A 25,642-nucleotide genomic window follows, 5' to 3' on the forward strand; every position below is an offset into this window, starting at 1 on the left:
TTCCCCCACTGGACACCATAACGGATGTAGGGGGTCGCAGCAAGGCAGGCCACGCATGCCCATCAGCCAGCGACTTGCGTCCGTGCGCCGCAGGGAGGGATGGGGAGACTGGAGGGGATATAAAATAAGATGCGTTTTTTTGCTTCTGTTCTGGAACGGTTTGCTTTTTCTTTGTGTTCTAGGTCCAGCCAAAGGAAATACAGCCTGGGGAAACCAGATCAGAGGGACTTGAGTGAAAACCTGGCTGCGACTCAAGGTCTGGCGCACATGATAGCCGAGGGCAGCAGGCTTTTCCAGGTACAGAGCAGGGAGTCCCCAGAAAGCATGCTCCGTGCACGTCGCAGAATGTGCGCCCTAACCAGACCTCCTAATTCTGGAAGAAGCGAGAGGTGGATTGTGCTCACTGCCCCGATATCAAGAGAGGGCAGGCTTTGTGAACACATCTCTTTCTAAAAATGTGCATAGGTGGAGAAGCATACGTCTTTTTTTTGTAGGGCGTGCAGAAAGACTAGGAAGGTACAGATGGACCCTTATCCAGAAAGGTTGTACAAAGACGGTGAATGCACTACATAACAGAATAGGCAAGCACTGTGAGTATAGTGCAATGCATCCACTAGTACGGATTTAAAACGGAATCCATAGTATATAGAAATGGGTCCTTTTCATATTCAGTATCTGTAGAGAAGAAATAAACAGAATCGGGCCGATGCAGTGTTGGCGCTCGTGACTGAGCACCCGCTCTCCTAAAGCGCGCGCTGATCCCTGCTGCCGTGGTAAAAAGGCACTGGGGATATTTTGCATTCCTAGCGCCTCCTTGGCATCTGGCACTCAGGAGAGGTGGCTGTCAGTGCGGGTTAGGAAAACGGATGCTCAATCTTCCTAGTGTCCATTTTTCTAACCTGTGCACAGCTGTGCTCGTTAATTGAGCGTCCTTTTTTCTAACTTGGCCACTGGTGACACTTTTTTTTTCCCTTGCTCCTTTTCTCTGTTCCTCAAACTTCGTATCGCCACAATATTAAGTCAGAGGAATACATGAAAGCATGTTCTGCTTTTCTTTTAACTTAAGGGGCTCCTTAAGAATTATCGTGTGCTCCGGGACAGGCATTTCATTTTTGAGTAAAAAACAAAATGTGCCTGACGCACTTTTTTTTTTTGCTTAGGTGGGTATCAGCTAATAGCCTCATCAACATGAATTTACATGTGATGAGCACTATTAGTGATGCGTCTCTTGGATGCGCTAATCCCCTTATTGCATCAAGGGTTTTGGATGCGCATGTCACGCTGTGTGCCCAGCTGAGCGCACTATATTGCATCGGCCTGATTATGAGAGAGCGCGGCAGGAAGGGCAGGAGATACCTTTGCTCTCCGTGCAACTTGCCTGACCACAGGCAAATCTCTTCCGAACAGATTCAGCACACTTATTAGTAGTTTGTTCTCACTGCTGCTGCTTCCCTCCTGTACCAAACTGCAAATGCACGTTTTGTAGCTTTTTGGAAAGAGAAGATATTGTTTTGTGCTGGAGAATAAGTGGTCAGCAGCTTCAGAGACTTCTTCATGTGGCTGCCAGGAATTTTGCTTCTTTCTGGAAAAATAAATGCAGTTTTATCCTTCAATACCAGACCCTGGCCTGCTGCTCCGTTCTCACTGAGGAATGACAAGCTCCTGAGCATTCGTGCACACACAGCTTATTGGCAGGACAGCACACAATGCCCTAAATTTCAGCACAGATAGCTTAGCTGGATGAAGAATTAGTGAACGGCCATCTTCCCAGAAAATGTTATCCTCTGTAAGAAAGGTGAAGGGTGGCAGAAAAGTAAGGGTGGATATCCAGCTGACTCGGATGGGATATTCAGGAGCCATGGCTGTGCTTTTGAACAGGCCTGACTTAACTTATTCGGCTATCTAAGTTTTAATATCACTACTAATCTGGCTAAGTAGTGCCACCCTGATCTGCCCACCAACTTATCCAGCTAACTAGCTATTCAGCAGCTGCTAGATAGGCGGTTAAGTAGGACTCATCCAGCTATCTGGAGTCTGAATATCAACCTCATAAAATGTGTGAGTATTCCAATGTGCCACGGAAAATCTGTGTGCACAGTAACTCTCTGCAAAGTACACAGATGAGGTGAAGGTCGCCCATTCTCTAACAAGAGATCCTGTTGAAAATAACCTGAACTCAATGAGACTGAGGGGGGAACACCCCCGATTAATGCATTTGTGCAGCTTGTTCTCTCCTGTTCTTAGTTTCTGCCATTGCTAAATGTTGCTGTGGAAGGATACAGATTTCTTACTGGTCCTGCAGCTTCCTCCTGCTCCTTTGGCATTGCAGTTGAATTAGAACTGGCATCCTCGGGAGCTGAGGGAGGAGGACTCAGTGCCGGAGAAAAGCCCTCTAAATTTTGTTTCCTGTAATATCGGAGAGCAAAGATTACCTTCGAGGTGAGACCCGGCTGGAGGGCGGAACCCGGAAGTGATGTCAGCGGGAGGCGCCCCGCGGGACTATAAAGATCAGTGAACTGCGGCGCGCAGCCGCCGGCGCGCTGCCGAAGCCGCGTGCCAAAGGGGCGCGCCCCTGGTAGAAAAAGTAATATGGGTAAGAAACAAAAAAGTAAAACACATACTTCATCTCCAACGTCTCCAATGTCAAAAAGAATAGGACCCATGGATTCCCACATAGTTAGATTGCGGGAATCCATTGAAGGAGGATTGTCAGAGGGGGATACCCCTACGGGGGCCCCTCTAGCCTCCAAGTCCCTACAACATCCTACCTTGTTGCCTACTATGGAAGGTTCACTGGTTGGAGTTAATATTGCCCTTCAAGAGAATGCAAATCACACTAAGACAAGTGTGGTAAGCAATCATGAGGGCAATAGTTTAATAGGAGCAAATAATCAGGGTAGCGAGGCCACAGCGAATAATATCAGTGTTCTATGTCCATCAGTATTTGAATTTGATAACATGCTAGAAGAAGATATACTTGAACCAGAAAATGTATCAATGTTGGACTTATGGAGGTTGATGAGTTTTGATAAAAAAACTTTCTGGGACGGTTTCAAAAGTTCATAAGTTCTCAGTGGAATCAAGAGAGAAACTGATGGAATTAGATAATAGAGTGGATAAAATGGAGCAAGCTGTGGCAAATTTGAACCCAGTGGTTAGGAATATACAAGCAACCAATGTTTCTTTCATAAAAGATAACTTGTCACTACATACTAGAATGGAATTTATGGAGAACGAAATGAGATCTCATAATCTTCGTTTGTTAAACTTTCCAATATCCAGATCGATGTCAGAAATTGAACTGTTTAAGAAGTATGTAGTTGAAATTCTTTCATATGAAGTTCAGAGTATCCCTATAATTTCTAAAATGTATTACTTACCCCAAAAGAAAGCAACTCAGGCTGAGGAAGGAGGAGTTGATATTCTAGAAAGTCCTGGGGTATCAACTTTTCTCGAAGATTCTTTAAATAATATAGCATCCCGAGCCACCTTGCTTATTACTTTTTCATTGAAAAAAGATAGATTTATTTTTTAATAAATATTTCCAAAATAAAAATTTCGATTTTTGTGGGCAAAAGATACAGGTCTTTCCAGACGTGTCTCGAGTAACCCAAGCAAGGAGGAAACAATTTCTATCTTTAAAGCAAGCAGTCTTGGATATAGGTGCTACATACTTTTTAAAGTTTCCGTGCAAATGTCAAATTACTTATGAAACTAATAAGTTTATTTTCTTTGATCCCTCTCAGCTTCAGCGCTTTATAAGGGATAAGGCTCAAAAATCTAAGTAGGACAAGGAATTAGGATGTGATATGTGAATGACAATTGGCACTTAATCATTTTCTCCCTCTTCTCTCCTAGATGTGGGCTAGATCAGTTGTTTCTTAGAATGATTTATTCGCTTTTTTCTTCATTTCTCTTAAAGTGTTTTCTTATTGAAACATCTGTATTCATGATTATACCATTTGATTGTAAATGTTATAATTTGAAAAATTATAAATAAAAAAAAAAACTGGCATCCTCTGTGGTTACGGAACCAGGAGCTGGGACATTTTCCTCATTTAATAGCCCCTAATTCCCTTTAGCCCCAACTATTGCAGCAGAGCTGGCAAGCAGGGTGACGGCTGACTGGCCCACACTCAGTGGCTTGCCCTTGCCACGCTGGATTTAAAATAAAATAGTGGGAGTGGGCTGCAGTGCTCTGTATGTTTGCAGCAGCCTTTCTGGGGCCTGAGCTCCTGCTCTGCCAGGTGACCCGGTCGTACTTCCCAGCTTCAGCTCAGGAATTGAGCAGAGAGATTTAGGACTTCGGTTTTGGAGAGGATCTAGATATTTCAGAAAATCTTTTGTTTGAAAAATGTATCTCCTCAAGTTGCAAACAGCCTGCATAGGAGGATAAAGTCAGGGGGACTTCAGCCCGAATTTTCCAAGCTGCTTTTATTTGCATAAAATTGCACGTGGCACGGACTCTGCGCATTGCAGATTTGCATGCAGACTTAGAAAAACTGAAAGTGTATATGGAAATCCAGAGCCCGCCCCCCAAAACATGAAAGCATGGGCAGAGCTGGGTCCTAAGATCGCTTATGCACAAGAAACCGGGTTTTCCCTGCGCGCCTTGAAATGTCCGTATGGGAGATACGGATAAAGTGTAAACTAAACCAGGCAGAAACTTGAAGGGTGGAGTTCCTAAATAAAATCCTTTATAAAGGTAACCAACTCGCTTTCGTGTGCCACAAGTGAGGCGCATCTCCCAGGTTGTAATCGTATACCCTTCAATTCATCTTTTCTTCCTCCTCGTTAATATTCAGAAAATCTTCTGACAGCGTGGGGAATGCACATCTCTGCCTGTGGCCATGGTTTCGGTCTCTCCTCCTGGACCTGCTTCATATTGCATCCTGCGTGGACCTCCGTGGTCTGGAGATGCCCTCGGCCGCTGCTGGCAATGCACATTCTCTGGTTCTTAAGATTATTTGAACATTGGAGGTCATTTGGTAACGTTGCACATAAGGTTTTTAATCCCAGTTTTCACAATGGACTTGTCCACGCGTATTTGCTTTGAAAATGATGCCACCAAAATCACCCGCACACACAATGGTGCCTGCTATGTTTTGTGCGCATATTTTCTGGCAATACGGCTTTCTGCCCAGATGTCCAGACCCCCCTTCCCCAGAAACGCGCCTGCTCCATGCAGGAGAGTTTCCCCACTGCTTTACCCCCAGACGTGGCTCTAGAGAAAACCGTGCGAGAGCACCCGGTAAAATTCTGGGCACAGTTGGCACTTACACGGGTACTTTGTGACATCGGTCTGCATGTAAATTCTGGCACAGAGCTCCATGTAACCGTGTGCATGGAGTTTCAAAGCAAGCTGGCGTAACCTGGTCACATCCCGACCTGTTCTGAAAGGCTTTAAGAGTTTTGCTTCCAGATTGGGAGGCAGGTGCTGCTTATAAGTCAGCTTGATACCCTGTTTGTATTCTTTATCTTGCATTGATACCCTGCCTTGCTGGGAGTGGGTTTAGCTTGTGTTTGGTTTTTATGTGGAAAAGAATAAGCATTAACTTGCCCCCTCCTGTCATTTCTGATCACATCTGGTCTCTAAATTTACACCAAGTCCTCCTTGGGGCAATGATGTAAAAGAAGTGTCATACAGTGCAGAACGTTACCAGGGCTGCATTTTATAAAGAGCTAAGCAGGGCCATTAGTGTTGACAAGTTCCTTCACCACTCACTATTGCTAATCTCCCTGTGCTTGAAACTTGCATTCTAAGCTCTTTGGGGAAGGAACTCTAGCTGCATGCAACTTCTTGTACAGAATTGTTCCTACCTCGTTCAATGTGCATTTTTGCTATTTTAAGGTGAAAACTTGTTTTATTTCTAAATGGACATTAGAGGGAGTGTCTGGTCTAGTGGTTAGAACCAAGAGACGTCCTGAAATGTGAATTTATTGAGATAATCTCGTGCAGGTCACTTTCCTATCCCATAATTGGCTAAGAAAAGTAACCTTGTTCCCTTTCCCTTTCTTCTCTGGAAAGGTCTGTGCAATCCATGTGCTGGAGGTGGCTGTAACTTTTTCTGTCAATGTAAACCTTGTTGAGATCCTGTTTGGATGAAAGGCAAAATATGAAACAGATTACTTGGTAATACATTTTTTCCTCTTCATCCAGTCAGGCCGGGCCATTACCAATGGGTAATGCATGCCAGGCAGCTGAGTAGATGGAGACACATTAAAGGCTCGCTGATATTTCTTTTTAATGGCAGGCTAATGTCAGTACAGAGGGATGTCTCCAGCAGATGGGGGGGATGTCTTAACCTTTGCTGTGGGCTTAGGTTGCGGCCTAGATTTGGCTAGGATCCTGAAAAGACAGGCTAAGAGAATTTGAAAAGAAGTTGGCCGTAGAGGCAAAAACTCACAGTAAAAACTTTTTAAAATATATCCGAAGCAGAAAGCCTGTGAGGGAGTCAGTTGGACCGTTAGATGATCGAGGGGTTAAAGGGGCACTTAGAGAAGATAAGGCCATAGCGGAAAGATTAAACTAAACTATTTCTTTGCTTCGGTGTTTACTGAAGAGGATGTTGGGGAGGTACCCGTAATGGAGAAGATTTTCATGGGTAATGATTCAGATGGACTGAATCAAATCACGGTGAACCTAGAAGATGTGGTAGGCCTGATTGACAAACTGAAGAGTAGTAAATCACTTGGACCGGATGGTATACACTCCAGGGTTCTGAAGGAACTAAAAAATGTCTGTGTATCAGTACCCTGGTCTGTAAAAGTCCGGGGCACTCCATTCCAAATCAGTCAAATCCTGTACCGCCTAGTGGTGGTGATTTTCATAAACTGGCCATAATAGGATGATCTTTGGGAACTGTGGACTTCCCCCTTGCACTCTGCAATTTGTAATATGTGCAGAGACAGAGAAATCGGGGACATCAATTTATCCTTATGACATAGACACCATCTGGGGGGAACTTTTCATCCTTTCAAACCCTTGTCACTGCCTCCCATATGAAGTCCATCTAGGCAATCCTCTGACTTGACAGATTGCCCACTGGCACTGGCTTTTCCATAGCTGCACCGGCTCGCTTCCTTAAGGGTGCAGAAGGGAGAAGGAGCTGGCACGGCCTGCCTAGCACTCTGCTCCATGCAAAGTGCCTGCATATCACTATAAAAAAATAAAGTTTGCCCAAGGCAATGAGGCCATGCCCAACATGGTGGCAGCAAACATCAGTGGACTAGTTTGCAAGCCTAAATCTTCCTGTCCCCCTGGCAAGCCTTCTGCTTAGAGGAAGAACACAATCTTGTTCAATGTCCTGTGACTGCAACACGGCCACCAGGGCCTCCAGAGAAGCAAGGGAATTGGCCCCAATGGGCTCTTTCCACCAGAACTGCCAACCCACCCTCCCTGCAGGTATGAATTGGTAGGTGGGTTTCTCAGCTGGCACAACCTGGAGGCTTCGGCTTGCACATGCGGAGATGACAAGCAGAGCAAAGTGCAGATCTTCTCCTCTGCCCAGCCAGTACCCATTTTAATTGTGTTCAGTGGTGCTGCAAAAATAAATACAGTTTTCCCCCCCCCCCCCCCCAAGCAGAAGCCAAAAAGGACTCGTCAATTCAAGGCCTCCCAAGCTCTTTGCCCTGCTGTGGGCTACTGAAACAGGGCCTCCCTGCAGCTCTGTCTGCTGGCCTGCGCCTTCTGGTCTTTTTTTTGTTTTGTTTTCTCTCCTTTTATTAATGCTGGTTTAAAGAAACAGGTATCTGAGGTATCCCACTGGACAGAGGGAAAATAACTGATGGGGGAGAGGGGGAGTAGGATGAAAAGTCTCTGCCTTACCCTCCTGGAAGCCCCCCTGGTTCGGGACTGCTCAACAGAGGGCGTGAACACCCCACAGTCACCCCTGGAGCTGCCCCAGCTCCCACCGTAGCTACTTGGCCCTGCTCAGGTGAGGGAGGGGAGAGCTGGTCTGTCTCAGGAGCTCTGTGGGACTCTCCTCTTCAGCCTCAGGCCTGTGCCCAGAGCACAGGATGCATGCAGATAGAAAAACCCACAGGCTGGTGTCGGTACAGATGCATCAGCGAGCCTGATCTGCCTCCCGTTTGCTGGCTGGTGTGCATGACCCACTGGTATGGACTGGGCTGACTGAAGAATTAATTTCAGAACACAGCTCTTGTGTGTGGTGCATTCAGAAGAACAATGCATGAGTGATCATTTCAAGAGGCTACCACAGCGTGCTTAGGCCACTACATCTTGAGGAAAGCTTTGATATATGCCAGGAGTCTTTTGGCTTAATGTCTGTAACTGAAACTGGATGTCTTCTTTGGAGGGCAGTATCTTTTATATGTGTTCCTTTTCTTGACACAAGTCTCCCTTAAGGTCTTATAGAAAATTCAGTACATTTTTATATTTACAGTCTCTGGGGGGGCAGCATTATGGACAGCAGAGAATGTACAGTGGTTATCAAAATGTCCTCACAGAGTCACAGCAGCCGTAAGAAAGCAGCATTCTCCCATAGGACCACCCATAGCGGGAATATTTCTTGTGCCTTTTTTATGCAAGGGTTCATTTGTGATCCTGGGACCCTTTTTTGTAGGGTTAGGAATTAGTAGGCAATGCAGAATTACCTGCATTAAGGTCACATTAGGGGTTTAGGCATATAAGGAAACGTGAAAGAGTGGAATCTTTAATACTGATTGTAACATTCGGGATCTTATTCAATAAAGCCCTTTTTCTATAAGCAAAGAATGTTGGGTTTTTTCCATTTTCAAAAAGGACTTTCAATCTGGTGAAAGCAATGTGATGCTAAACATTGTTGGTATCTTAGTTTTATTACCATAGGGGAAGACTCCTGCTGCCGCTCAGATTGATGAGATTGCTGATGCAGCATTACCTCTTATTTTTGTCTTGTAGCTGCCCGACTATTGCGTCGATCAGTACTGTGGCGCGTTCCCCTGCGAGGCTGCTCCAGCCGCCCCCATGCCACACTCCGCCACCCTGATTTTCCTGGAGAGCTCCATGCAGAATTTGCTGCGTGACTCGAAAGACAAGTTCAGAAGCTGGACGGTCTGCTCGGGCCCGGGCCACGTGGAGCTGGCATACAAGAAGGTAAAATCTCGCCGCTGAGAAACGTCTGAGCCTCCCACCCGAGGGGTGCTCAGGTCTGTGGAGCTCTTCCTAAGGACGGGCAGTCTCCAGCTGATGTCCTCATTTTGGTGGTTTTTGCTCTGCAGCACCAACCTGGAGTCCCGCCTTTAGTGTCTGGCTCGGGCTGCTGCTCAGAGCGATGCGTGCCTTGTGTTAATGTTTTCTGCTTCTTAAAAATGGCTGTGCATGGGCACTGGCTGGAGTAGGGAGGGCATAAGCCAGCCACCCACCGGTCCGGGGAAGCTGTCCTGCTGAATTGTGCCCTGAACTTGCTGCGTGGCTGCTTCCCACTAACCAGTTGTAATCAGACCTGCTATTTGATGAAAACAGATGGCTTTTGTCTGTATGTTATATATACTTTCATGGCCCTTGGTTGCACAATGTTGCTATCTCTCTTCCTCACGGAGAGCGTGCACTATATCCTGTGGGCTGCCTCTCTATATGGGAAACCACCGGTTTTATCAAATGAGCGATTCCGTGCATAAAAATGAAGGAACTGGAAGGCCTTAGATATTGAAGGTTGGGAGGGGAGGAGGTTGGTGTGGCTGCGAAGATCTTTCTTGCTTCCCACTAGAAAAAAAGATGGCAGCGCTGGGCCTAAGAGAAACCTTTCACTACCACCCTCCACGTCCCACCAGTATTTGCCTTCCCACAGTAATCGCCACGGCAAAGCCGGCCTTGACAAGCGCGTCCCCTGATCAATGCCAGACCCAACATGCAGTTCTGGCAGAGCCTCCTACTCTCCAGGAGCTTAATTTTGATATAAATTAACTTAAAGCAACCGCTCCAGCCAAAGTCTTCAAACTATGAAAATGCTCGCATCTTGCTCCTCCTCAGCTCTTTGTTTCTCCTGCTATTTTATATGCTTTGGGGGGCAGTTTTCAAAGCTCCGGGAGTAGTGGCCCCGTCTGAGAACTTCTTCTCCCCTGCGGTCTCGGCACCAGCTCTCAGGCAAAATGTACGTGCACGGTCCCTTTCAGAAGTGTCTGGGAGGGAGGAGGAGCCCGCAGGCATCTGCGGATGCTTCTTCCCTGAGGAAATGCAGACCTCTGAGGGTTATTGCCCCTTCTGACCTAAGTCCACTGCTGATTCCTCGTGGGCACGTCACCTCGCATGCAGGGTGGGCCGTTTTTCAGACACCCCCCCCCACTGTGTAACCAGGGAAATGGCTTTTGTGAAAATATTAAGGTTGCGCCTCCCTCCATGTGAGATACTGGGGCCAGTTATGCCCTTCTCTGCGCGAGAGGGGATGCAGGATCAGAATTGGAATTTAATATTTTTAAATCCTATTTTGACGTCTTATTAGGTTGAAGTTTTGTTTCTTGTGAACTGCTTTGAAGCCAATTTTCAGCAGCACGGCGAGCGGACAGTTTTTCAGGCTAAAGATAGATAAATTGGTGTTGCTGATTAGGTGCTCTGCTGAATAAACGTATCCAGCTATCTTTAGGGTTGCTCTCCAGCATGGCCAGACTTACAGGCCGATACAGTAAAAGTCGCGGGAGAGCGCCTGCTCTCCCGGCACGCGCATAGGCCACTCTCTGGTATGTGCAATTTTAGTATTCAAATGAGGGCCCACAGTAAAAAGAGGCGCTAGGGACACTAGCGCGTCCAGAGCGGCAGCTGTCAGCGAGTTTGACAGCAGACGCTCAATTTTGCCGGCGTCAGTTCTCAAACCCGCTGACAGCCACGGGTTCGGAAACTGGATGCTGGCAAAATTGAGCGTCCGGTTTTCAACCCATGAGCCGCAGGCTGATTTTACTTTTTTTTTTTAACTTTTACTTTTGGGAGCTCCGACTTACTATCGCCATGATATTAAGTCGGAGGGTGCACAGAAAAGCAGTTTTTACTGCTTTTCTGTGCACTTTCCCGGTGCCTGCAGAAATTAACGTCTACCTTTTGGGTAGGCGCTAATTTCTGAAAGTAAAATGTGTGGCTTGGCTGCACATTTTACTTACTGAATCGCGCGGGAATAACTAATGGGGCATTTGCATGTTGCGGGCCTATTAGTTTTGGGGGGGGGGGTTTGGCCGTGCGTGTGACGCGCTATTACCCCCTTACTGAATAAGGGGTAAAGCTAGCGCGTCACACGGGTCCAAACGCAGGTTAACAGTGCGCTTCGGAGCGCACTGTACTGTATCTGCCCGTTAGACGGATAAGTTATCCAGCTAACTTAACTCCACCCTGGAACGCCTCAAACATATCTGGTTAAACAGCCATTATTAACACAACTCCCCGACAACCCCTGCTGTTCTGTTTATGACAAAACATGGAAAAGCCCAAAATACGTAAATCCAACTAACTTACCCTTTATTCAATCAATATTGTTTTAAGTACAAAACCAAATTTAGATTTATAGAAGAAATAAATCAATGTTAAGATCTACATGCTTCATTCAGTATTGAAAACTGTAAATAAATCACAATTCTTCTAAATTTTAAGTAGTAATACCTCCCTACGCTTTCCTGCATCCAGATCTGGTCACCCCCACACTTCCATACATACACACACAGCATCATTCACACAAACACTCATTAAAAACCACTAAATTGTCAATGTCGGTATATAAGAATTCAAAATAAATAAATAGTCCCGTGAACCATTTCAAAAACCTCTTCTGGACCAAACAAGGTACCTACTTATAGTAATGTGCATTGGAAGTTCCAAAATGTTCCAAATGTAATATTCCAAATGATAGTATTCAAAAAAAATTGTATTCCAAGAAGAGTTTGTGACTTTAGATTGATTGTTTGGTGTTTACAAAATGTCAGCATTAGATGACCAGCTTCCAAATATTTTGTATGTCCAATGAAAAGCTGTAAGACAGCCCAATGCAGTGTGAGGAATATATGGCTCATCCGATTTGAGGCATTGGCTTATTATAACAGAACTGAATCCATGGTGTAACAGCGTAGAACAGCCCACTTGTGCTTCAGAAGCACAGAGCAGCCAAAATGTTCTCACCATGGAGCAAAAGACTCCAGTTACCTTATTGAATTTGAATTCCAGGAGTGCAAGAGAACCAAGATGTACTCCCTTCTCTTCAGTCTATGAGTTTGTATTTCAGAAGCACCCAATGCATGTTGTCTCCCAAACGCTGTAGCATTTTGGCACCCTAGTGTCTGTGTCTGGGCAGACCCAAAGCATGGTTCTTCATGAATGATTCACATTTACTTCGTGCCTCTTTGTGGATGGTTTGAATGACGACTCAGTGGGACTCCCCTGACACAGGCACTAGGGGGCCAAAATGCTGCCGTGTCAGGAGAATATATTTGCTCTAGATTTGTTCTGTAATGTATTTTCGGGAGAATACATGCATTGGGTGCTTCTGAAATACAAACTCATAGACTGAAGAGAAGGGAGTACATCTTGGTTCTCTTGCGCTTCTGGAATTCAAGTTCAGCAATATAAGGTAACTGGAGTCTTTTGCTCCATGGTGAGAACACTTTGGCTGATCTCTGCTTCTGAAGCACAAGTGGGCTGTTCTACGCCGATACACCGTGGATTCAGTTCTGTTATAATAAGCCAATGCCTCAAATCGGATGAGCCATATATTCCTCACACTGCATTGGGCTGTCTTACAGCTTTTCATCCTTTCATTGGACATACAAAATATTTGGAAGCTGGTCATGTGATGCTGACATTGTGACTTATTAGATTACAAAAACTAAACACCAAACAATCCTTTAGGAATACTACATTTGGAACATTTTGGAGCTTCCAATGGACATTACTATAAGGTAAGTACCTTGTTAGGGCCATGATTGGTTTTTGAAGTTGCTCACGGGACTCTTCTGTATATGACTTTTTAGTGGTTTTTAATGAGCGTTTGTTTGTGTGAGTGATGGTGAGTGTGTTATGTATGGAAGTGACTTGGGGGTGACCAGATCTGGATGCAGGAAAGTGTGGGGCAATATTAGTTCTTAAAATTTAAAAAAATTGTGATTTATTTACATTTTTCAGTATTGAATGAAGCATTAAGATCTAAACATTGATTTGTTTCTTCTAGAATCTCTAAAATTGATAAATTTTGTTTTTGTACTTAAAATAATATTGATTGAATAAAGGGTAAGTTAGTTGGATTTACTTATTTTTGGGCTTTCCCATATCATTTTTTTAAACAGTTAGCCAGACAAGTCTGAGGCAGAGTGGTGGGAAATTTAAAACCCATGCATCTTCTGGATAAATCCCAAACTTAGCTGGACAGATCATCTGAATATTAACACCTTTGAGTCTTACTGAGAGAAGCACAGTCCACATAACTGTAAAATGGAAATCAACTGTCTGCTGCTTGTTATATTTATGCTGCACTCTTATTGCTAAGATGCCCACATGCACTAGGGTTAGCACAACAGTGCCTGATTTTTACATACATTCAGAGAAGGACGATTAAGTTGGAGCTTTTGAAAACTTGTAACTGGGGCTGAGCACTCAGAGGAGCTCTTAATATTCCTATCTTATGTCTGGTAATAGCAGCAAAGGGTTCTCATGCAGCTCATGTAAGTCTCGAGTCTGGGCAGAGTTAGTGACTCTGGCTTTTTCATGCAGGTGGAAGATGTCCATCCAGTCAGGCTGTGGAAGGTCTCAGCAGAGATAGAAGCTTCTCCAAAAGTGATTCTTCAGCACATCCTGAGGGAACAACATGCCTGGGACCCAAATCTCGTTCAGGCCAAGGTCATAAAAACCTTGGATGAAGAGACTGAAATTTATCACTATACGACAGCCAGCTTGTCTCCACTCCCACTGAGAGAGTATGTGGTTTTAAGGTAAGGAAAGGGCATGTGCCGCCCAACCTACTCCGAGTCACTGATAACATTCAAGTTTTCCATGAGAGAATCTACTTCCTGCACTCTGCGGATCAAGCTGCAAGTTTCAGCTTCCATGGATGAGATCTATAGGCGGCATGTCTTGGACCCATAAGATGCGGAGGGGGACAATTTTTGAACCAAAAAAAACCCAGCACAACTTTGTGGTAGGATCCCTTAATCTGACAGATGCATGCAAATTAGTTTTGCATCAGACACTTTGCCAAAACCACAGACATTACCCTGCACCATGAAAAAACTGCTACCCATACCTTTGCTCGGCGACAGGATGCACCGTGCTGCTTCGTAGCATTTAGCAGACACTGGCTGGGGACACTTGCAGGTGACAGGGTCTCCCAGCATTCAAATGAGCAAAGGTGAGATATGATATAGTCTTCTGGGGTGCTGTTTTATAGCAGAGCAGTAGCAGAGAGATTGTAGGATCTCTGTGCCTACAAAGAGATGGCAAGAAGGTTGTGATTGTCTGTGCTGTCTCTACCTGGGTTTTACCAGAAAATGGCAAACTTCATTTTGTCCCTTGCATAATTTGAAATTTTAGTGTCCGTTCTTCTGTTCCAGAACTTGGCGGACCGATCCGCAGAGTGGCACCTGTGTCCTGGCAGCTACCTCAGTACATGATGAAGGGGTCATGATCAGTGGAACTCTTGGACATGTTCTCTTGTGCCAACACCTCTTAGAAGCCACTGGGCCACAGAAATCAAGAGTCACCCATGTTTGTAGGATAGATACAAGGTATGAATTTTTGGTTTTTTAAAGCAGCCTATCATGATTTTATGCTGCTGGTGCCAATTGTCCCTTTCTGTATAGAGCAGTGGTTCTCAACCCTGTCCTGGGGACCCCCACAGCCAGTCGGGTTTTCAGGATATCCACAATGAATATGCATGAGAGAAAATTTGCATGTTATGGAGGCAGTGTATGCAAATTTTCTCTCATGCATATTCATTGTGGATATCCTGAAAACCCAACTGGCTGGGGGGGTCCCCAGGACAGGGTTGAGAACCACTGAGGATAGTCCTACAGCTGTTTCTTAAAAAAAACCCTCGGGTGTCTAGTGCTACCTGTCCTCAGTCATGTATGACCTCATACTTTCAGCTCTCCTCAGATCCCGTAACGCTAGCTCTCCTCACCATCTCCAGGTCAGCTGACGGGGAATGCTGCAGACCTCCCTCCCTCCTTGGGACTGAGGGTGCTAGGAACAGGCTGTGCCATGGAAGCATCTGGCAGGAGCCGCTACTTTTGAGTCTCCAGTGCCCAGTAACTCTCTGAGCCAGCCTAGCTAGCAGCATTTGAGTTAAAAACAAAACGATGCATTCCTTGGTCTACAAATCTGTTGTTGGGGGCAGCAACTCCTGGATTATAAACTTTGCAAAGGGCTTGTTTTGTACACCGGTATATACTAGGTTTTTTTAAGCAATTGATGTTAAGGCAATTTGCCTTAGACATTTGAAACAGGAATACCAGCCTCTGTTATAGGGAGAGATCATTGGATAATGCTATGGAAATTTTAAGCTGCTTAAACAAGACCATGTTAATTTTAAGGGTTTTGCGACGGACTCCTCTGTCTGGCTGCCAGTCAACTTCTCTGAAAAGGTCTTATTGTACGTTTGTGCCTTTGGGTATTCAGGATGTGAGCTGCCTAAACTTCAGGTCTTTCAAGTGGCTTTAGCATGGATGTGCTTGGTTTGTTTTGCAGGGGCAGGACAACTGAATGGTACAACCGAGTTTTTGGTCACATGTGTGCTGCTGAGATAGCCAGGATAAAGGACGCCTTCACGTCGCCAAACACAGACCAGGAGACAAACATTTGATTCTACACCCACCTGGCAGCAACCTGAAAAGCAGTACTGGATTAGATTTCATGTAAACCTCCAAAGCAGGAACTGGGGAGACCTAAGCCGTCAATGGTGTCTAGCAACACCTTTTAAGATGCCAGATAAGAGGACAAACTACTGGAATCCACGTTCTATTTTTTTTTAAATTTTATATTTAAACAAGTTTCAGCTCCCATGGATGAGATTATGATTTAAATAAGTTATTTTATACAAAGAGCATGTTTCTTTTTAAAATGTACATTTTTAAAAAAAACATAGGATTTCCTGTTTTGCAATTGTTAGGAGCCCTGTGCCAGCTTCCTAGTTTAGGAACTAGGCCACATGAAAACTGCTCTGCTCCGCCCCCCTCCCCCACAAACGCACCGACGTGGATATCCGTGGACAGCCTGCATTCATCGTGCAGGGAAGCCCGTGTCCTACCACGCGGTGGCTGACTTCGGCACTGCACATGTTTGAGGTAGAAGGCTCACTGACCATGGCCCGGGGAAATGGCCTCTCTCCGTCCCCCCTCTACATCACTGTCGGGAATAGCTGGGTAAACGTTTTATTCCCAGGGTGGATTTAAGTGCTGTTGTGTCGTCATGTATGTTGTGAGAAAGGTAGTCGGAGTATTTTAGGAATGTTTCTTGCATAATCCACGTTTAAAACAGAAGAGCCTTGGCGCATTAGCCTTCATAATAAAGTAAGATGTTATCCTGGCAGCAGAACTAGAGCAACTAGAGCGAGGTGAGGTGTCCCCCCCCCCCGTCGCTGAAGGGGGAAAAAGAGGGTAGCGAAAGTAGGGGCCTGGTGGAAGCAGAAGCAGTTTGCGCTGGAGGCTCACCCTGGAAGGGAGATTATGCTGGAAGTACTAATCAGAATCTTTCTCGATTAGAGCACATGGCAGTGAGGGGTCCGAATCCAAACAGAAAAGTTCAGAAAAAATTAGCAGTGTTTTTGGATCTGAAAAGCCACTGCTGTAACAAGTTTGTATTCCCCAAGTCCTGAGGTTCATACTACTATCCCTTACATCGGCCATTGCAGAAAGGCATTTCTACCTCCCCATCAGCTGGAAATAGCCAGATCTCCTAGTCAGATGAACCATCCTGTAAAGGTGAGGAGTCGGCTCTGCTTCTGCTATTCACTTACATTTTGGGATATGTACATATATTTTGTGCACATATGTCCCTTCCAAAAATGTTTGTTTTATATTTTCCTAAAGAAATGTATAAGGGATGTAACAGCTTCATTTTTGTCATCTTGATGTATTAAAATCTTGCTTCAGACCTATTGAGATTTTGCGGATGAACAAAAGGTTTGATTGGGACACACTGGGAGCTAACCACAGGTGCCAGTGGCTAGGGCAGTTTTAATGAGAGAAACTTGTTTGTCCTACTACAGGTGCAGGAAACAGTTTTATGCAGTGTCCAGAGTCATGTGAGATGGAGGATGAGGCTGTCCTCCACCTTTTTTAATAAAACAAAAATTAAAAAAAAAAAAAATTGAGGTGGTCATGTTCTTATGTTAGAATTTGGTATCAAATACATTGAGTCTATTAATAGTTAAAACGTCTTTACATAAGAAAAACATCTTCACTGCTGTCCTTTTTAAAGGGAGCTTGGAAGCTGAACAGCCTTGATGCTGAGAGAATTCTCGCAAGCCCATGGAGAGGAGTAAGGAGTATGGAAAATAGCTTTAACGGAGTCTCTTTGCACAGGTTTCTGAAGCCACACTGCTGAAAGGGGTTGAGTTTTGGGTTGTTTTTTTTTAAGTCCGAGAAGGTCTAACTCTGCTACTGTACCTTGCCCTGCAGCTTGTGCCAGAAACCCAGGCCTCTGCCTGCTATCCTGGCACGCGGCCTGCAAGGAGCAGAACTGCCGCAGCAGCTCCAACCACGAAGTCGTCTTTCAGCAAACCCCCGTCCCCTCGTCACTCCATGCTTTCACCGGAGATTTAATGTTACTTTTTCTAATGGGCTGAAACAGGCTGGACATCTTTCCTATTGCAGAAGGAAGCATTTGGCAAAAAAATGTTGGGTTTTTTTTCTTAAATCTTCTGTGACTTCAAAATGTCATTTAGTGTAAAGGTTCACCTCCCGGTAACTTTATTGAAACGCATCAACTATTGCAGTGTTGCTATCATTATTAACCCACTTTTCTTTCCTTCAGTACGTAGATTTAAGGGCTGTTAGCCTGCCTTTGTTTTGCAGGTCCTGTTTCATTTTAGAAAGCACCTCTCAAACTCTACAAATTACTCACTGTTCAGGCTGGAGTGTCCCTAGTAGCCTAATCAATGGTTCTATTAGCCCCTGGTGATATCTTTATTTACACAACCACCCAGCCTGCTCAGCATTCCCTCTTGCTGACCTGTCCATGCACTAAAGCTTCAGCTCACTCATTCAGGTTTGAATTTCTAGTTCTTGTCCTTCTAAATAAGTAGTTAGTGCCAGCATGTAGAAGGATAGTAACTACACCAGCACCTCTGCTCAGTCAAGTCTCAAATGCACCTGAACAGGTACTGTGGAAAAATCTATTTTTTTTTTTTAAATTTTAACCAATATCTTTCTCTTCCTGCTGCCCACAACCATGCAAATCCTCTTATGATTGCAAGACTGTTCATGCAGCATCAGGATGCCAGAATTGGCAAATTTTGTGATCTTGCATGTCAGGAAACAATTGTCAACGAGGAGTAATCTGACTGCTCCTTTTAATTGTTCCAACATAACCCTGCAAGGACTTACCCTATTACTCAGGAAATAAAGACACTAATTGTAATTGCCAGAGATGGCACCTTAAGGTAGTGAAATGCGAGGAATATCAAGCTTTGCCCATAACTGACTCAGATTACCTTCCTTGTGGGGCATGGCGTTTCCTGCTCGTAAAAACATTTTTGCAGTCATAACTATTCAACATCTTTCTCTTCAAGACACTAAACAGCAACTTTTTTTTTTCCCCTGCTATGTTTTTTGCTGTAGAACTTGCTGGAATTGACTTCATACAGTAAGGGGCTGATGCACTAAGTTTAGTGTGGGCTTTTTGGTGGCGTTTCCCCCCTGTATCGTAAAAAGGGCTTTAGCACAAACAAAAAAAAACCCTGTAGCATGCAAATGGTAGGGAACTGGCCTAATTAGCACCTCATTAGGTATTACCCAGCCATAACAAGGAGGCATGCTAGCCCGGAAGCTGCCTAACAGGTCCCCCCTACTACTGTAGGAAATACTCACTCTGCTTGCTGCCGAGTGGTCCCTCTGTCACGTGTCAGGTTGTCCTGAAAGGGGATTAGTCCTGTCACTGACATTTCAGTGAGAAGGACCACCTGGGAACAATCATGTCAGGATCATGCCTGCCTTCGGCAGGGGCTCCTGCTGAGGAGGGGAGGGGTTATGATGGTAGCAGAAGGTGGGAGTCCCTACACCAGTGGTTCTAGCCCTGTCTGGGGGACCCCCCCCCCCTCCATTAGGGTTTTCAAGATATCCCCAACAAATCTGCATGAGAATTTACATGCACTGCCTCCATAACATGCACATTTTCTCTCATGTTATAGTCATTGTGGATATCCAGAAAACATGACTGGCTAGTGGATGCCCGGACAGGGTTGGGAACCACTGCCCTAGACTAAGAGCATTTAAAGGTTAGTAGGAAAAGGAGACTTGGGTTGCCTTGCCTGTGGGGCTGGACCTTGGGTTGGTTTTTTTGTTTGTTTTTGTGTTTTGTTTTTTTTTTTGTGGGTTGGTATGCAAAAAGCCTCTGGGGGGGAGGGGGAAGCTTTTTTAACATGAGGTAATTTGCATGCCATTAGTTTTCTGCATCCTGTGGCGACCCTGTTTATTAATGCCCACTAAATTTTAAAATCTTTAGCATGGGTTTTGTGACATCAGTCCCTAAGGGACAGCCAATATACATTCAAGCTAGAATCACCCCATTCCACAAGTCTTTTTTTTTTTTTTGTTTGTTTGTTTTAGTGCTTTTCTATTGATCTTATTTAATTAAATGCAAAAGGAAGCTAGGAATATTTCTCTTGAAAAATATCAGGCTATGGTGTAGGGTTGTGGGGTTTGTTTGTTTTTTTTGCTGTTTTCATACAAACAAAGCAGCCTAACTTCATAGGTTGGCAGTGTCAAAGTGGAATGGTTTTTCAAAATCATTAATATGAAGGCCTCCACAGGAATAAAAGCAAGGGATAATCCTAATTTAGTTTATTAATACGTCCCTTTTTTATAGCTTTCTTTGCTAATACTGCTTGTGCAATATTAGAATAATCTCTTTGACACACAGAATTTAGAAGATCTTTGACATTTTGAACTAGTTAAATATTACCATTGTTTAACTATTTTTATATAATCAGAGTGGATTAGAGTGCACCACTGGAATGGTAGAAGGCTTTAGCCTTTAACCAAGAATACCGGTGCAGTATTTGTATTTACAAATAGCTTAGATGTATATTAGAACTGAGAATGAATAATATTAAAGGTACAGCAGCAGGAAGATGTATGGATTGTAGAAAACGATCAAGTCTGTTGCTTGAATGTCAAGGAATAGGGGAACATTTACCTTCTTTATTTAGGGTTTAGAAGTTACATGCTCCTGCAGTATGCCTGTGAGCACGGGCCTTGCCAGTCTTATCCCTATCTAAAGTGTACACTACCTTTTAGTTATCAACTCCCATCCTTTCTCCAAAGACTGAAATTAAGAGCTAGTATGTATTATTGCACACACAATCTTATCAACTTCCCTCCAAAAATAGCAGCAATCTGTAAACAGGTGCCAGCTCTGCTGACAGGTAATGCTTACTACTGTATATACATAAAGCTGGGCTCTCTCAGGCTGATTCACTAAAGTCCGCAGGAGAGCGGGCGTACGCACAGGCCGCTCGCCTGTGTGCGCGATTCAGTATTTAAATTAGGTCCGGCAGTAGAAACGGGCAAAAGGAGGCGCTAGTGTCCCTAGCGCCTCCTTTTGGCCCAGAGCAGCGGCTAGCAGCAGGTTTGACAGCAGATGCTCAATTTTGCTGGCGTCAGTGCTTGAGCCCGCTGCCAGCCATGGCCTCGGAAACTGGACGCCGGCAAAATGGAGCGGCCGGTTTTTGAGCCGCTGGCTGACTTAAAACTTTTTTTTTTACCCTTCGGGACCTCTGACTTAATATCATGGCCATATTAAGTCGGAGGGTGCACAGGAAAGCAGTTTTTACTGCTTTTCTGTGCACTTTCCTGGTGCCTGAAGAAATTAGTGGGATGGTGCTAATTTCTGAAAGTAAAAGGTGCAGCGTTGCTGCACCTTTTACTTCCTGAATGGCGGTTCAGCAACCTTATCTAAAGAGGTCAAAATCCCGAAGACTATCATCAACTGGATTATGTCTTTCATGCACATGATCAGCGTGGTAGGACATACAGATCCCACTCAATATGGTCCCATGTTGAGCTATGCAGTAAATATTATGCGTGCCTATCAACAGCATGACAGCTGGTCCTGGCTCAACTACGATGAGCAATTCAGAGACAAAATGGAGGAGAATAAATTCATGACTTGGGGCACCCAGGACGTGAGTTTATGGATCAATAATATGACCAGAAAATCCTCGGAGCATGCACCTAGGAACAGGTTCGCAAAACGACCATCCCCGGGACGATACCGACAAAACACAGGGACAGGAGATTCAATAAGACAGTCTGTGAAATTGAAAAGGTGGTGATGATCAATGTGTGGAGACAGACGAAGAAATGGCAGAAATATTAAATGAATACTTCAGCTCTGTGTTCACTAAAGAAGACCCTGGAGAAGGACCATCTCTACACAACAAGAAACTGGAGGGAAGTGGGAATAGATGAAAATCCTTTTACAGTAGAAAATGTGTGGGAAGAGCTAAAGAACCTGAAAGTGGACAAGCCATGGGGCCTGATGGGATTCATCAAGGATATTGAGGGAGCTCAGAGATGTTCTGGCGGGTCCGCTGTGTGACCTGTTCAATCGATCCCTAGAAACGGGAGTGGGTGCCGAGAGACTGGAGAAGAGCGGTGGTGGTCCCGCTTCACAAGAGTGGGAACAGGGAGGAGGCTGGCAAACTACAGGCCGGTTAGCCCTCACTTCAGTGGTGGGAAAAGTAATGGAGTCTCTGCTGAAAGAGAGAATAGTGAACTATCTACAGTCCGGAGAATTGATGGACCAGAGGGCAACATGGGATTCACCAGGGGAAGATCCTGTCAGACAAATCTGATTGACTTTTTGACTGGGTAACCAAGGAATTGGACCAAGGAAGAGCGCTCGATGTCATATACTTGGATTTCAGCAAAGCTTTTGATACAGTTCCGCACAGGAGACTGGTGAATAAAACGAGAAGCTTGGGAGTGAGTGACGAGGTGGTGACCTGGATTGCAAATTGGTTGACGGACAGAAGACAATGTGTGATGGTAAACGGAACCTTCTCTGAAGAGAGAGCGGTTTTTAAGTGGTTGTACCGCAAGGATCGGTGTTGGGACCGGTCATGTTCAATATCTTTGTGAGCGACATTGCGGACGGGATAGAAGGTAAGGTTTGTCTTTTTGCGGATGACACTAAGATCTGCAACAGAGTGGACACGCCGGAAGGAGTGGAGAGAATGAGACGGATCTATGGAAACTGGAAGAGTGGTCGAAGATATGGCAGCTGAGATTCAATGCCAAGAAGTGCAAAGTCATGCATATGGGGAGCGGAAATCCGAATGAACTGTATTCGATGGGGGGGGAAAGGCTGACGTGCACGGAGCAGGAGAGGGACCTTGGGGTGATAGTGTCTAATGATATGAAGTCTGCGAAACAATGCGACAAGGCGATAGCAAAAGCCAGAAGAATGCTGGGCTGCATAGAGAGAGGAATATCGAGTAAGAAAAGGGATTATTCCCTTGTACAGGTCCTTGGTGAGGCCTCACCTGGAGTACTGTGTTCAGTTCTGGAGACCGTATCTACAAAAAGACAAAGACAAGATGGAAGCGGTACAGAGAAGGGAGACCAGGAAGGTGGAGGATCTTCATCGCATGACGTACGAGGAGAGATTGAAGAATCTAAATATGTACACCCTGGAGGAAAGGAGGAGCAGAGGTGATATGATACAGACTTTCAGATACTTGAAAGGTTTTAATGATCCAAAGGCAACGACAAACCTTTACCATAAGAAAAAATCAGCAGAACCAGGGGTCACGATTTGAAGCTCCAGGGAGGAAGATTCAGAACCAATGTCAGGAAGTATTTCTTCACGGAGAGGGTGGTGGATGCCTGGAATGCCCTTCCGGAGGAAGTGGTGAAGACCAGAACTGTGAAGGACTTCAAAGGAGCGTGGGATAAACACTGTGGATCCATAAAGTCAAGAGGCCGCCAATGAAGAGTGGGTGACTCGCCAGAATGATGGCTACTGCCTGGAGACAATACCCTTAGTCAATAAACATACACATGGTTACTGTGACTCCAACATCCACTCTAAGATTCAACAGCAAGAGGAAATGTGGAAAAAAGGATTTGCACTCACAAAGACGGGAGTAGCTGGCTTGTTACGGCGGTTACTACCCCAAACCAAATATCCAAATTACTACCTCCACCTTCCTCTATTCCTGATGCCTTTCAACTAGCTTGATCACTCCATTCTTATACTCACTTTCAATGCATATCCAGCATAGTTCTCTGCTTCAAGGGCAGGGGAAAAGAAAAACTGTTACTTCACACATCCAGCAGCGCTCTCTGCTTAAACGGCAGGGGAGAAGAAAAAAGGGTTCGCACTCACAAAGCGGGGAGTAGCTGGCTTGTTACGGCGGTTACTACCCCCAACCAAATGTACCTGATACTTCACTCTCGACGCATATCCAGCATGGCTCTCTACTTCAACGGCATGGGAGAAAGACTGATACATCACGAATTTCCAGCATAGCTCTCTGCTTCAACGGCAGGGGAAAAGAAAAACTGATACTTCACACATATCCAGCATAGCTCCCTGCTTCAACGGCAGGGGAGAAGATAAACAACCAATAAGGGCTGTATAACATAATCTGGGTAAAAACAAATAAGCATGGATGTAGCTTGCTTAATCAAGCTAGATATTTCACTTGGATGCAGCTCCTCCACCGCTCTCTACATTAATGGCGGGGGTGGAAGGGAATTAGAACCAAGAGCTAAGAGAAACAGATAAGTATGGGAGAAGAAATGAGGGAAGCTTGCTGGGCAGACTGGATGGGCCATTTGGTCTTCTTCTGCCGTCATTTCTATGTTTCTATATGTTTCTATACCTTTCCCGACTGCAAGTTCAAGCATATATGCACGGGATGTGCCGCGCCCCACCCTTTCACCAAATGCCCCAAGAAGCAAGCGGCAGGGAGTAAGCCAAATACTAACAGTGCCCCTTTTTGACAAAGCTACCTCGCCAATTCATTTGCAGGCAATGCTTCCATGGTTGGATATATACCCAAACCAGGAAAAGGTGCAAAAAATAGCACATGGTTTCCGGATTCCCTTCATAGGTAATATTGAACAATTGCACACCAAGAACGCACGATCAACAACCACACACAAGCAGATCGTCCAATCCAAGTTACAGGAGGAGATCTCTCACGGTAGAATAGCAGGTCCATTCCGGGACCAACCATTTCTACACATGTTTCTATCCCCGTTGGCTTATCCCAAAAAAGGAGCAAGGAAAATATCGATTGATACAGAACCTTCTTTTCCACCAGGTCGTTCTGTCAACGATCATTTCCGCAGGCCGAATGTTCTGTCCAATACGCATCATTTGATTCCGCAATTACCTTGGTGCGCACTTGCGGTTACGGTGCCCTTATGGCAAAAGCGGACATAGAATCGGCTTTCCGATTACTCCCGGTACACCCAGACAGTTTCCCTTGCTGGGTTTCACATTTAACCACCTTTATTACTTTGACAAATGTATGCCCATGGTGTTCGGTATCATGTGCTTATTTCGAACTATTTAGCTCATTCCTCCACTGGGTTATTGAGCAAAAACGGCCTCACATAATATTACTCATTACCCGATGATTTTTTATTTGTCGGACCAGCCCATACCAATTCCTGCTACAATCTCTAGCCGAGTTCAGAAACGTTTCCCGGAATTTTGGTGTCCCCCTTTCTCCCACAAAAACAGAGGGTCCCACAACTATTATCTCCTTCTTGGGAATTGAAATAGATTCTACCCGGATGATTGCAAAACTACCAGCTGACAAAATCAACACGCTACGAATCAATATCCAAGGTTATCAATATCCAACAAGTCCTATTATGATTTTTTTCAACTGTACCTTAATTTTTGAGCTTTCATCTTTTGTATTTATACTGTACTCACACTCCATTTATCTCTTTTATATTTATTTTCTATACAATATTTATTACTATATTACTATGTTTAATTGGTTATCTATTCTATTTGTTCCATCATTATTGTTAGTGTTCTATTGTTACCTGTTTTATTGTTCAACTGTTCTATGTAAAGCCCACTACTCTTTTTGGACATTTAAAAGTTGTATGTAAACCGGATTGATTTGTAGTTCCTACAAGAACTTCGGTCTATAAAAATAAATAAATAAAATAAGTGTCAACGGCAAAGAAGATTACACTACGTGCCGCCCAATCTATTCTCGGTTCCCTTAACTTTGCGGGCCGAGTCATTCCCATGGGGAGGGTGTTCATGAGGAGACTTGCAGCGGCTACCAGGGGACTTCGTAGACCACATCATTTCCTGCGAGTGACGGCGGATATCCGGGCTGACTTCCATATTTGGGCCTCCTTCCTTAACGACTACAATGGCATATCCATGCTGCAGGACTCACCATTATCCAATGTGGATTTAAACATCACACGGACGCATCCGGTGGCTGGGGTTTCGGAGCTATTTGCCAAAATGCAT

At 44.8% G+C, this 25,642-nt stretch overlaps 1 protein-coding gene across 7 annotated transcripts in view; it reads left to right on the top strand.

Moving 5' to 3' along the window:
- Nucleotides 1-17,064, top strand: part of LOC115080078 (rho GTPase-activating protein 7-like) — a 249,532-nt gene extending 232,468 nt beyond the window's left edge. For all 7 annotated transcript variants that reach the window (XM_029584110.1, XM_029584113.1, XM_029584114.1 and 4 more), the window contains 5 exons: nucleotides 183-297; nucleotides 8,903-9,097; nucleotides 13,682-13,899; nucleotides 14,518-14,691; nucleotides 15,653-17,064. In XM_029584110.1, coding sequence (XP_029439970.1) covers nucleotides 183-297; nucleotides 8,903-9,097; nucleotides 13,682-13,899; nucleotides 14,518-14,691; nucleotides 15,653-15,767 — 817 coding nt within the window. In that variant the 3' untranslated portion in view covers nucleotides 15,768-17,064. The remainder of the gene's footprint in view (nucleotides 1-182; nucleotides 298-8,902; nucleotides 9,098-13,681; nucleotides 13,900-14,517; nucleotides 14,692-15,652) is intronic.
- The last annotated feature ends 8,578 nt before the right edge of the window (nucleotides 17,065-25,642 follow it).

This window comes from Rhinatrema bivittatum, chromosome 18, assembly GCF_901001135.1.
Source record: "Rhinatrema bivittatum chromosome 18, aRhiBiv1.1, whole genome shotgun sequence".
In the NCBI taxonomy this organism is placed as follows: domain Eukaryota; kingdom Metazoa; phylum Chordata; class Amphibia; order Gymnophiona; family Rhinatrematidae; genus Rhinatrema; species Rhinatrema bivittatum.